This window comes from Sapajus apella, unplaced genomic scaffold (genome assembly GCF_009761245.1).
Source record: "Sapajus apella isolate SASKATOON/1434 unplaced genomic scaffold, GSC_monkey_1.0 scaffold38, whole genome shotgun sequence".
Classification (NCBI taxonomy): Eukaryota; Metazoa; Chordata; class Mammalia; order Primates; family Cebidae; genus Sapajus; species Sapajus apella.
The window spans coordinates 2827931-2841465 of record NW_022436978.1 but is presented as its reverse complement, the minus strand read 5'-3'; the positions used below and the strand labels follow the sequence as shown (position 1 = coordinate 2841465).

The window sequence follows — 13535 nt, the reverse complement described above, 5'->3', positions numbered from 1 at the left end:
ATGTGTCTAGCAGCTGCGTAATCATAATATAATCATCCACAAATATCAGGAAGCAAGGGAAGTTCTTAGCAAGTAAATGATAATGTACGTTCCATCAGTTTTCAGTTTGCCAGTCAGTCAGTCAGTGTTTATGAAGTGCCCAGAGAGTGCATAGCATGGCGTTTAGTTTTCAAATTGGCAAATCTCTGTAGCATCTGAAAGTAGACAGTGAATTTCCAGGGCTTATTCTCTCAGGTGTCATTCGAAGGAGAGAATGAACTGCTGGTCCAGTGCCTTGATTGGAAAGTGGCTGACTGATCTCCCTGTCATATCCCTCCACGTTCCCAGAGGAGGTCTGCTGCTTTGGGTCTAGGTACTGTCATTTGGTTTTTATAATCTGAAGTATTTGCTTGATTTTTATCCCCAATCCATAATAATGGTGAGTTATTACACTTGCTAAACAAAATTAAATATTGTGTTTCTCATTTCTTGGAAATGAGAAGTGTTGAACATACTCCAAAGACACCACGACACTCTGAAAATAGCAGTTTTTGGAGAAGCAGTAACCATGGTTGCTCTCAATTAGAAGCTGAATTGGTTTCAAATATGAAATTTTGTTTTGATGAAAGGGAGGGAAAGCTGGTCATCCGTAGGGAACTGGTTGGCCCTTTCATAGTAACAGTTATGCTGCTTCCCTCTCTGCTGGGAAGGCAGATGACCAGCTGCCTGGGCTTCCTTCCCTTCCGTCTCCAAACTCTACTCGGTCTTACTTCCTGGGTCGGATAAACAACTATCTCTTTGCCTCTTTAAAATAATGTTTTCTTTTAAAAATATATTTTAAAAGTATACGTAAAGTTCCTTATTCTACCTATAAGAAAACGAAATACAACATAGATAAGGCTGTAGTCCCCTTTGGGCACCCATTTCTGCATCAGACCCCTCCAGGCGATAACCTCTGGCATTCTGCAGGTTATATGCCTTTAGAGCCTTCTCTCTATGTTGTATGGAACTGTGTTTTCTCCTGCATCCCTTTCTTCTGCATCTTTTGGTTTGCTTGCTATCCATCCTGCCTGCCAACCCCAGACACCAAGGTCCACCGTGGAGCAGGGCAGGGGAGGGCAGAAGGACCCACCAGGGTATGCCTTGGCCATGTGGCTGCCCGGCCTCACCTCCTGACCAGGGCCCTGACCCCTGTGTTTGCCTCTAATCAGTAACTCCTTGTCTTTCATGGTAATAGCTGACCCCCACTCCTCCCTGATCTCAAAGTGAGGCAGGTTATGCAGTCCTGCTGGTGTTCTTGTGCTGGTCCTTGACCAGTTTGCTGCTACATCCATCCCTTGCTTTTTGCGTGACAGAAGGGCTGACCCCTGCAGGTCAGGTTCCCAAGCTGGCATCCTCCTGGTTTTGAACAATAGGAAATCCTGGTAGCATTGGAGGACAGGAGGAAAGGAGAGGCCAGAAAATTTCTCTCTCTCTCTCTCTCTCTCTCTCTCTCTCTGTCTCACTGCCCTGGTTTGGTTTTCACTAATCCAGTCCATCAGGGCAGTCTAGCCTGTTTGAGCTTCTGCTCAAACTCTGCTTTCTCACTTTGTCTCTGCAGTCTAGAGATTATGGTAATGTCTGCTTTTCCAAATGGCTGGTAGATTCACCGTTTCCTTGGCTTCCCACTCAACATTAAATATGTAGAGTATTTGTTATATGAACCAGGTGGAAATGATGGTTTTTCAGACTTTGGAAGTTTATTTTATGGATTTCCAAGTTATAGCTACTGATACTTTTTCTTGATTCCATCTCTGAATAGTTTTACATTTATTATTTCAAAATTATGATTAGTAGTCTTCTGCCACCCTCTGTGATGTCACATTCCTATCTTCCCAAATTGACATGATACATATTTCAAAGTATATTTTCAGTAGATGTTTTTAACAATCAAAAACATGGAAAAACTGTTCTGAAGCTGCAGAACGCACTCATGTCCAAGAATTTAACTTCTAGGAAGTTGAGAGAGTTCAGGTGGGCTCAAATGTATAAATAGAGATGCCAATAATTTTTTTTGGTGGGAGGTGGGGGTAAATTGCCTAGTTAGCACATGTGAGCTATAAGTTCATTTCGGTTACTTTTCCAACTGTGGATGGATTAAAATAAGTAATGGTGATAGAAAGAAAGGAATTTGAATTTTAAAACCTAAAAGGAGAGTTTGTAGTTCTTCCAGTGAATGGACAGTCTTGGCCATAGAGAAATCAAAAGCAAGAAAGTACACCATGTATCTAGAGGTATTTGATCTGAACAGTGCCTGAGACATGTACAAAGTTGGGAAAGGTGTCTTTCACATAAATAGGTCACAGAGAGCTTAGAAGCTGCTCTCTGTGGGGGAAGAGACAAGCTTTGGTATTTTGTGATCCTGTTGTAGGTCTTCACTTTGTTTCCCCCTTGACAGTGGTGAATCATAGAACAAAAGTGAGCTTTGCACTTGGTCACTGGGCTCTGGGAACCCAGGGTATAGAAGTGATGAAACCCTTTCCAAGCTTGTAGAAATTTGGCTCACAGAGACATTTATTCCAGTGCTCTGGCTCATGGTGGGAAGAACGATTCTGACTTCAAGATGCAAAAGGCCCTTCCCACAATCTGATTCTGCTATTCTGTCTAGGGCAAACATTTGTTTTTGTTGATGTTAATTTTTGGTAAGAATATGAAGTATTAAGAAACTTTAAAATTTTTCTAACTTTATTTTCACAGACAGCTTAGCTAACATGTAAGCTAAGAATATCTTTCCATGTTAATTCTATCTGAAAACAAAAATAGAAATGAATAAGTATATTATGTAAATCTAGGCTGGTTTTTGTGACAGTCTCTGTATTGCCTTTATTTAAAAATATGGACGGCACTTAACAGAATGCTAATAGGCAGAAACATTGAATTGGTGCCATTTTGGCAGTTTTAACAAAGAAACCAAGTGGTAATTAAGTTTTCCTCTTTCTAGTGGAACAGTTACACAACAGTTACATTATTCTGCCAATGACACAGCCCTAGGAGAATTTAAAGCACAGCTGGAAGATGCTCAGGTGTTGTCCTTGGAAGTATTACAGAACTTTCTAGTAATATTGCCTATATCCGCAGCATTGGATTTTTTTTTTTTAACTCTTGAAATTTAAAAAGAAAAACAATTGCAAAGCTTAGCAGCAAATACAGAAGAATGTTTGTCATCTATGAATCAAGCAATATTCAAGTGAAAATTGTAGCCTAAACAGTGTTTGTTTTAGCATGATTCTTGGCTACCATGGACTAAAACCCAGCTTAGACCAGCTGAAGCAAAAAGGGAGGCTTTGTTTTTACAGATCTGGAGGCTCACAGAATCAAAGGGAGTTGTAGGAGCTGGGCCCACTGGGGATTGGGACGAGGTCCTTGAAGTATATCAATTTCTTCAGCCTCTCCATTTCCTATTTCTGCTTCTCTCCATGTGCCAGCTTTATTTTCTGCAAGCTGAGGGCAGAGCCACGTGAAGCCCTTATGGCTTCTGACCAAGGAGAAAAGAGAGTCTCCTCCTCCAGCATTCTGCCTTACTCCGGACAAGCCTAGAACTGTCTGGAGAAGGATTCTGGCACTTGCTTCCTTCTGTAGCCAGCGGGGTGGGTTTTTAAGATTGGCAGTTTGCACTAGCACTATATCAAGTTGGACGCAGAACAGTTTCCTGGAAGGGGAAGTTGCTGTTTGAGAGGATGAAACATTTTGGGTCTGCCACATTTAGTAAGAGGAAAGGAGACCTCAGGTCTCAACTGGATTGGAATATATCCAGTCAGTTTCTTAAAACTGCATAGAATAGATATTTTCAGGGAATGTTAGAATATTTAGAAAAGACATATATGCACACATACATATTTTATACAGATGTCCTGATATAATGTTAAATGAAAAAAGACCATAAAATAATGTGTATAATCATTTCTATTTTCTTTCTTTTTTTTTTTTTGAAACGGAGTTTCACTCTTGTTACCCAGGCTGGAGTGCAATGGCGCGATCTCGGCTCACCACAACCTCCGCCTCCTGGGTTCAGGCAATTCTCCTGCCTCAGCCTCCTGAGTAGCTGGGATTACAAGCACGCGCCACCATGCCCAGCTAATGTTTTGTATTTTTAGTAGAGACAGGGTTTCACCATGTTGACCAGGATGGTCTCGATCTCTTGACCTTGTGATCCACCTGCCTCGGCCTCCCAAAGTACTGGGATTACAGGCTTGAGCCACCACGCCCAGCTCTTTCTCTTTCTTAACTAATCTTTTTAACTTAAAAAAAATTTTTATTTTAGGTTCAGGGGTACACATGCAGGTTATATAGGTAAACTCATGCCACAGGGTTTAACCCAGATTATTTTGTGACTTAGGTACTGAGCCTAGTACTCAATAGTTATTTTTTCTGCTCCTCTCCCTCCACCCTCAGGTGGGCCCCAGTGTCTGTGGTTCCCCTTTGTGTCCGTTTGTTCTCATCATTTAGCTCCCACTTACAAGTGAGAACATGTGGTGTTTGTTTTCTGGCCTGAATTAGTTTGCTGAGGATAATGGCCTCCAGCTCCATCCATGTTGTTGCAGAGGATGTGATTTTGTTCTTTTTTATGGCTGCATAGTATTCTACAGTATATATGTACCACATTTTCTTTATCTAGTCTACCATTGATGGGCATTTAGGTTGAATCCATGTCTTTGCTATTGTGAATAGTGTTGCAGTGAACATACATGTACATGTGTTCATGTGACAGAACAATTTATAATCCTTTGGATACATACCCCTTAATGGGATTGCTGGGTCAAACAGTAATTCTGTTTTCAGCTCTTTGAAGAATCCCTACACCACTTCCCACAATGGTTGAACCAATTTACGCTTGCACCAAGAGTGTGTAAGGCATTCCCTTTTCTCTGTAAAGGTTCTATTTTCATGAAGATAAATAAGCAGGCTTCTGTATATGTGTACATATGTTTGTATATATGTGTTTGAGTGGGGATACAGATGTGGAAGGAAACGAAGGCTGGTGTTACTGGTTACGTCATTGACAAGTAGTGGCCAGGAGATAAAAATCAACTTTGCCTTTATTTATCATTGTATTGTGCCGTTTCATTTGTTAAATTAAGCTTGTATTATGTTTGTAATTTGAAAAAACATCAATTAAGTGGAAAGAAAAGCAGCCTGTTCTGACTGACCTCAGGACGGTGGGAATGCAGGAATTGAAGATAGTAGCTTGGGAGCGTCTCAGCTTAGAAATCCAAGGTTTCCCAGACTTCCCAGACTCCCAGGATAGGGAAATACAGTCTAGGAAGTGGCAAGCCAGCCTCCCCTGGGACAGCAGCAAGCCTGAGAGGCCCACAGGACTGCTTGTTCACTAAGCACATATCCCTCCCAGATAGCAGCTGTGCGTGGGTCACATCCACCACCACCTTCAACTTGGCAAAGTCTACTGTAGGGCAGAGTCCTTGCCTGGGGCAGTTGGAGACAGGCCCATCCTTCTAGTGCACACAGATGGCTGCCTTCTGCTGATGGACTGCTCCTGGTCCAATCAGCTGTAGCAAGAACCAGCTGGGCTGCTTTTAATCAAAGCACCTGATGTGAATCATTTAATTATTCAGGAAAGAAGAACTGCTGGGCCTCTTTTACTGAAAAGGGGGGCCAAGTACTTGACTGGCCCTTTGAGCCTGCGTGGTCAGTTTGGTTTGGGTAAGAACTTTTTACCTGGAGTGCCTGGTACCAACCTTCTGCTGAGGATTGTCAGAAGTAACCCACCCTTAGCAATGTACATGGATGTGTGAGGATATTTGTGAGATTCAGGTATAAATATCTTCCATCCTGTTGTCATAAAGCAACTATATTAAATGCGGCCAAATAGATGGAGGCTGAAATTGTGGCAAGGAACCGGTGATGTGAGATGCTAAAGATTAAGGAAGCAGATGGCAGCAGCGGCCACAGCAGCAAGTGCTGCTGTTGATCGAATGCCTGTGCTGCATTGGGGACCATGCTAGATGCACCGCAGACATCATGCACATACCGTGCTCAATAATTCAAGGTAGTTGCGTTCAGTCACCATTTACAGTTGAGACTCAGAATAAGTGAGTCATGTGCCTCAGGCTCCACTGATACTAAACTGGCAGACTTGGATTTAGGACCTTTGCCCTCAAACCCCACAGGCTTCTGGAGAACAAGCCTTTGTTAGCATTTCCTATTCAGTAGCCAAAGGAGTAAGAGCAGCTCTCTCTTAGAGAGATGGTCTCAGTTCTTTATATGGAATTATTTCATCAGACTACTAAAAACTTAAAGAGTATTAATGTGCATGGTGGAAGTATGTCTTTAAGGTAAGTGGCTGCAACCACTGGAAGGGGTATGCCTGTTCTCTTGCTGCTGCCTGCTAAGACAGGGGCTTAGGAGAGAACAGATCTGGCCACTGGGATTGCAAGATCCATGTAGCTTGGGACACTTTGAAGTGTAAGTGCTTATGGGACCTGAGGCAGAGGTAGCCCATGGGTGGTACTAGTGTGTACCTAGGAGAGTCCTTGTGCTGGACATAAAGACGGAAGAAAACTCTGGGTGCTCATATGCAGGCGGAAGTGTGGTTTGCCACAGTCTTTCTGGGGATGCCATTTGGCTGTATATGTCAAACGTCTTAAATTTTTTCATACCCTTTTACTCTGTAGTTGCACTTCTAGAAATTTTTCTAAAGGAAATGTTAAGTGTATATACAAAGATTTATGCCCAAGAATGTTCATCCTGGCCTTTTTTTATAATGGTGAAAAATGGAACGAACTATTAGGAAAACAGTTAAATACAGCAGGCCATTCAAAGCAGTCACTAACAGGATGCATTGCTATCATGTACAGTGAAAAAACAGGAGATAAAAAATACATAAATCAATTTCAATTTTTAAATATTGGGTAAAATTTACCACATGTAACTGGTATGTATGGCTGTCTGGTAGAATAACAGGTGAGTCTTATTTTCTTCTACTTACCAAATGACAGTGAACATGTAATTATGGAAGAAAACGAGACCAATTTCTTTGAAAATGTCCCATTCTGACATATGTGTGTGGTGAGGTGGTGCCAGGACATGCGTCTGAGTATTCGTCGTTATCCTGAGGAAATGTGTGTGAGCATAAGCCCCGCTTCACTGCATGACCAAAAACAAAGTAAGAAGCCGGGGGCAGTGGCTTATGCCTGTAATCATGGCACTTTGGGAGGCAGAACGATAGCTTGCAGCCAGGAGTTCAAGGTTACAGTGAGCTGATCGTGGTGCCACTGCACTCCAGCCTGGGCAACCAAACAAGACCCTGACTCTTTAAAAAAAAAAAGTTAGCAAAACAAAAACTTACCCCAGGTTGACAGACCATGAACTTGATAGGAAATAAGAGGGTCAACTAGAATGGGCTATTTGCTGTAATAGAAATATCAGAGTCTTCTTGGTCATTCCTTCCCTACAGGCAGGCTTCAGAAAGAAGTGGTGTCTGTGGTTTTTGTGGCTAGATTCAGTTTCAGAGGGTGGTAGGGGACTGAATTTTGGAAACAGGGTGTCTTTCCTGACAAGGGCAGGGAGCCTGGCAAGACTGTCCCTGATGCCACAGCAGATGTGTCAAACCATTTTTCCTGCTCATGGCATGCAGTTAGTTTGAGAGAACGTGCTAGTGAAGCCGCCAGCTCAGCTGTAACTGGCCACTTACTTGGAGACAAGAACGCCTTACTGGCCTGTGCTTGCTTAACGTAATTGCCTCCAGGCTGCTCACTCCTGCTGGACCGCAGTTGCTTGAGCCGTCAAATAAGAGTGGAGGATATATCTCAAAAGCTTCTTTGTGCTTGAAGATTTGTGATTCCTTGTTCTTTGGAGAATGAAAGTATCTTCTAGAAGGTGATTAGAGAGCAGAACTCTTTAGAAATAATAATAGTAGTGGCCAACATTGTATACAGCACGTTACTGCATGGCAGGCATTGTTCTCGGCACTTTTCTTATATTATCTCATTTAATCCTCACAGAGATCTAATGAGATAGTTATGTTATCATCCACTTTACAGATAATGAAAATGGGGAAAAGAGGAACCTACACGTGGAGCATTTCTTATACCAAAAGCATAGCTAGTGGTTTGCAATAATTTAAAAGTATTGGCTATTTTAGGCCAGACTGGGTGACTCACTCCTGTAATCCCAGCATTTTGGGAGGCCGAGGGGGGTGGACCACTTGAGGCCAGGAGTTTGAGACCAGCCTGGCCAACGTAGCAAAATCTTATCTCTACTAAAAATACAAAAATTAGCCGGGCGAGGTGGTGTGTGCCTGTAATACCAGCTACTGAGATCGTGCCATTGCACTCCAGCCTGGGCAACAGAGCAAGACTCTGTCTTAAAAAAAAAAAAAAAAAAAAAAAATATATATATATATATATATATATAGAGAGAGAGAGAGAGAGAGAGAGAGAGGTGGGGGGGCTATTCTAGAAATTAATATAAATGCTGACTTTTATCCAGTCTTAAAAGTTATTCTCTGGAACACCTTTTCTGCTGTGTTCCTGTGTATTTTTCTTAGTTTTCATCTATCTGGCTGTTTGCATAGGGATGGGAGGTTCCACTCCTTACTGGTAGGGAAGAAAGAGGTGAACTTCAATCTGGGCATGGTGGTGCACGCCTGTAATCCCAGCTATTTGGGAGGCTGAGGTGGGAGAATTGCTTGAACCCAGGAGACACTCCAATCTGGGTGACAGAGTGAGACACTGTCTTGGAGAAAAGAAAAAGAAAGGGATTAACCTCAGGAAGAAATGGGGAGTGGGCTTTTCAGAAGAGTGTTGCCTCAATCAGGGAAGAGAGATAAAAGAAAGAAGTGTGAAACTCTCGTGTCTGGAGCAAGCTGGAACAGGGTTCTGAATGATGTTCATTAAAAGGGACTGTGTGCTGGACTCAGGCAAGCCGTGAGAAAGGGACAGGCCTGGGCCACAGAGGAGTGTTGAGATGGACTTTCTTAGGTCTGGGTAGAGCTGGGACTGCTGAGAGCCACCACTGTGGCTGTCCAGCACAAATTATGCATGTCTTCTGCGGCGCCGTCCAGCAGGGCTTTCTGCCATGATTTGAATATCCAATATCTGCGCTCTGTGGTTCAGTGTCCACCAGTCACATGTGTCTGTTGCACACTTGAAAGGTGGCTGGTGAGACTGAAGAACTACCTTTTTTATTTTACTTAATTAAGTTTAAATGTAATAGCTATGTGTGGCTAGTAGCTGCCATACTGGACATCACAGCTCCTTAAATGGAAAATACTGACATGACATGAGCATTTTGAAAGCCTGTACATTTTATATATACATATATTTGAAACTGAAAGAAACTCTGTAATTTCAGAAAAACAATTTAGATTCAATACAGAGACCACAGAAAAGAAGAAGAAAATAAGCACTCACGAAAACACCTCCTCAGAGGTAACTTACTGGTGCTTTGGCATATAACCTTCTAAATTGTCTTCCATGTTTATGTCATAGGTAGCCAGCTGGCTGTCAGATGCATAGCCTGAAATCATCTAGCAAAGGATAAGACACGTTAGCAGGAGAGAGTGCTGAGTTTGGCCTAGAAGAGATTATGGAGTTCTTAGTGATTTGCCATGGTTGTTTCTCTTTTGGGTTCTAGGTCATCAACCCCATGGGATGGGATGCTTTTGGACTGCCTGCTGAAAATGCCGCGATCGAGAGGAATCTGCATCCAGAAAGCTGGACGCAAAGGTAAGTGTTTTCAGGCATATTCAAACTCTTGCATACAAAAACCTTAAAAAAAATTTTTTTAGCCTGTGCATAAAAATAGCACAGCAAACAACACTGCAGCATACCAAGAGATAAATAGGGTTGCATATATTGTTATTTGTCTTTTAACGCATTGTACTCTTATCTAAGAAATATTCAGAGGGTTTTGGATATTTATTCATGTGTTCATTTTGATGCTTTGTTATTTACAGTTATTTTCCTTGAGTATTTACATTCGGTAGGAAAAAGAAGAGGGTTGCATTTGTTAAATTTCTATAATGCTTCTGGTCTTCAAGATTGTAGTTTTACCATATCCGAATACTACATTATAATTTCCTCTGAAAATTCAGTTTATTTTTTGCCTTCACCATTCAGAAGTAAGAGGAACTTAGGCATTCCATGTAGAAATATAGGGCCACTGTATTCTGGGTGTGGCTTTCTCCAAGGCGGACGCACTCCAAATCCCACCCAAGCCTCAGCCTTCACTACACATGGGCCAGTGGTGCTCATTTCTCTCCCTCCTGCCAAGGTCCTGAGGGCCTCACCCTAGAACTTTGCGGAATCCTCTGGGCCCACTGTATCAGCTCATTTCACAAAGGCCTGGGGACCCTTCCCCATGTCACCCCTTAGAGACGTGGAAGGGCAGTTCCAGGGCCTGTGCCCAGCCTGACCTCTCTGTTCTAGCTTATGCAAGGATACACTGTAAAAACATCTACTGTACTTCCGTTCATACTGTGTTATCCAGGTCTCTTTTTTCCTTCCTAACTGCTAGTTTCTACTTTTCTAGTAATGTTTAATTCTAGATTAATGGGAGTGATTTTTAAAAATGGAGGAAATGATTCAAATAAAATGGATCAAACATGGTTTATGTTTGATATAAGCTAGACCAGGAGTTGGCAAACTATGGCCTGTGGTCTAAATCTGGCCCTACTGGTTTCTGTAAATCAAGTTTTATTGGAACACAGTCAAATCCATTTGTATTGACCATGTCTGCTTTCGTGAGACACTGGCAGAGCTGAGTACTTGTGATAGAGACTGATTGGCTCACGAAGCTGAAAGCATTCATCATTTGGCCCTTTTAAAGTTTGCCAGCCATTTTACTAGAGAATAGTGGTAAGATGATGGCCCCTGAACCAGGGTAGCTAGGTGCAAATTCTGCCTTCCCTTCTTGCCAGCAGATCACCTTGAGCAAATTACTTAACTTCTCTGTGCTTCAGTTTACTTATCTGTAGAAGAGGGATAGTCATAGTTCCTATCCCATGTGATTGGATAAAGATTAAGCATTCTTCTGCAAAACGCTTAGCATAGGGCCTTCAATTAAATAAGCTGTCATTGGCTAATCAGATATTATACAGAGGACCTTTTCATGGCTTTTCATATTTTTAGTCTGCTAGAAACTAAAAGAGGATGCAGTGGAAATGAATTAGTCCTTCCTCTTTAAAAAAAAGAAGGAAGGAGAAAAGGATTGATTTATTTCATGTTATATGTTGGTTTACCCATTTGTCTCCCTATTTCTAAATTGTGGATAGTTTTAGGTTTTAGGATTTAGATTTTGATTAACAAAGCAATATGTGGTTTATTTTGGATTCCCACAATTTATACATTAAGGCTTTTGTTTTCAGACACTTTTAAACTTATAAATGCGTGGCTTAAATAATATGGCTTAAGTGCTTGCTGAATGTTGACATGTGGGTGGGCCAGCAGTGCACATCTCAAAGGGGTTGCTTATTTGAATAGCCAGGGGAAGGGGCAGTCCTCAAGGCCAAAGACCATTATAGTTTCTGGTGGATTCTGTATGTGTCCAAATAATGGGTGTCTTCTAATCTGTTGGTATTTTTTGCTGATTCTTAGTGGTTAATTTTTCTGCCAGGGTAAAGCAGCATTTAAAGCCCATTTGAATAATTTAGATTTTTTTCAGTTTCCCTTTACATTCTCAAAGTGTAGTTTGTGTATGGCTTTAATCCCCCCTCTAAAAACCAAACGTTTTCCCCGTTGTTTCACAGTAATATTAAACACATGAGGAAACAGCTTGATCGACTGGGCCTTTGCTTCAGCTGGGATAGGGTAAGTCGACTCTTTTTCCTGAAAGGTCGTCATTTTAAGGAAGGTCCTGATGGCATGGAGCACTCTTCTTCCTCTTTGAGTTGGGAGAAGGTAAGGGTGGGAGGCAGGACGCAGTAGGGAAGGATTAGCATTCGTCAAAAGAGTATCCTGAGTGGATAATTTGCTTTCAAACAAGTAATTTTCTGTGGGATTAAACTGAGAGTTAAACGTCATATTTAACTTGAGAGTTGGCTATGATTTCTGTGTGGCAAACGCTTTGCACAAGGATTTCTCTAGTTCTTAGCAGTAGTTTTAAAAGACTATTGGAATCTATGTTACAGTGATTAGATATCAACCCATCTGGTCCTTGAGGTGATTAGATGTTGACCATTTATTTACCTTTTGTTCCAAGTTCAGAGTGAGGCTCATAACAACCCATAGTTATTTTGTCACATACAACCTTTTGGTGTTAGATACTTTCAAACTGTACATTAAATCAGCGGAAAATTCCAGACCCACGAGGAGTTCATGGAAAACCACCTGGCCGTTTGGAACACTCATGTGTTGCAAACACATTGTGAACTGGGCCCTTCGAAGCTCCAAAGGCCCACCCTTAGGCATTGAAGAATCGTCTGTTGGGTAAGATGGACTGTTGCTTGTCTCTTCCACAAAGGGCCCCTTCCAATGCCACAGTCCCTCTTAGCATCCCATTTACTCCACAAAATGATTGGGGTTTTTATTGCTGGGCCCGTCAAGTTTATATCCTTTTCCTTATGAGAAGCAGGGGAACAAATCCAATGAGAGCTCTTCATCCCTCCCCCAGTAATTTCTTAAATGATTGAAATTTGATGAGTATAGTGAAAAAGCACAAAAGTCAAACATATTTGAATAAGCCCTGAATTATTATTTCCTCATGCCAGAGTCAAGTTGTTGGGGTGCCAATAGGGAATCACTCATAGAGAATGAAATACAGTCACAGGCAGAGAACTGTGTATTAGCCAGAGCTCTTTCAGGTTGAGAGTGTAGACTGCTCGAGGGCAAAGGTGGACTTAATAACTCTCTAGAATGATAACTAGCCTAGTCCTGCAAGGGAATATCAACTAGAAATGACTTAGAAGTTGTTAGATTATTTTCCTAATCATCACAGAGGATTAGAAAATACAGAAGTATTTAAAGAACATAATGTGGCTAATTTAACATTTCCGTATGGTTCCTTGCAGTCATTTTTTCTGGGATTATAAACATTTATGTAATTTACTTTTATAAAATTCAAATCAATATGCATATATTTTTTGTCTTGAACATTTTTATATCTCAACTATTTGAAAATGACTTCTTTTATAGCTGAGCAGTTTTTTGTTTTATGAATATATCATAATGTATTTAAGCTATTTCTTATTATTATACATTTAGATAGATTCTAGTGATTCTTTATTATAAATGCAAATTCTCAATCCTTGTGCATATCCAAAGTCCAGAAAGCTCTGAAAACTGAAAAATTTTTCATAATTTATTTGACTGTAAAACCTGAACTGAACTGATATTTATCTCACTTTAAATGAATATTCATATATTTTACTGTAGGAATAGTAAAATTACCAAGTAATATCCCAGACCTAGTTACGTAAATGCACTATTTCCTTTTAATTTCCAAAAGAGTCTTAATTCTGAAGCACGTTGGCTGATAACATTTCAGATAAGGAATTTTGAACCTCTATTGCAATGATGTAGGTATATATCACCACTTTTACTACCATTGTCTGATAGTTGCTG

At 41.1% G+C, this 13535-nt stretch overlaps 1 protein-coding gene across 2 annotated transcripts in view; it reads left to right on the top strand.

Annotated features, from left to right (window-relative positions):
- Positions 1-13535, top strand: part of LARS2 (leucyl-tRNA synthetase 2, mitochondrial) — a 159060-nt gene that overhangs the window by 17400 nt on the left and 128125 nt on the right. For both annotated transcript variants that reach the window (XM_032298038.1, XM_032298039.1), the window contains exons 4-5: positions 9610-9701; positions 11723-11783. In XM_032298038.1, the coding sequence (XP_032153929.1) occupies positions 9610-9701; positions 11723-11783 (153 nt within the window). The remainder of the gene's footprint in view (positions 1-9609; positions 9702-11722; positions 11784-13535) is intronic.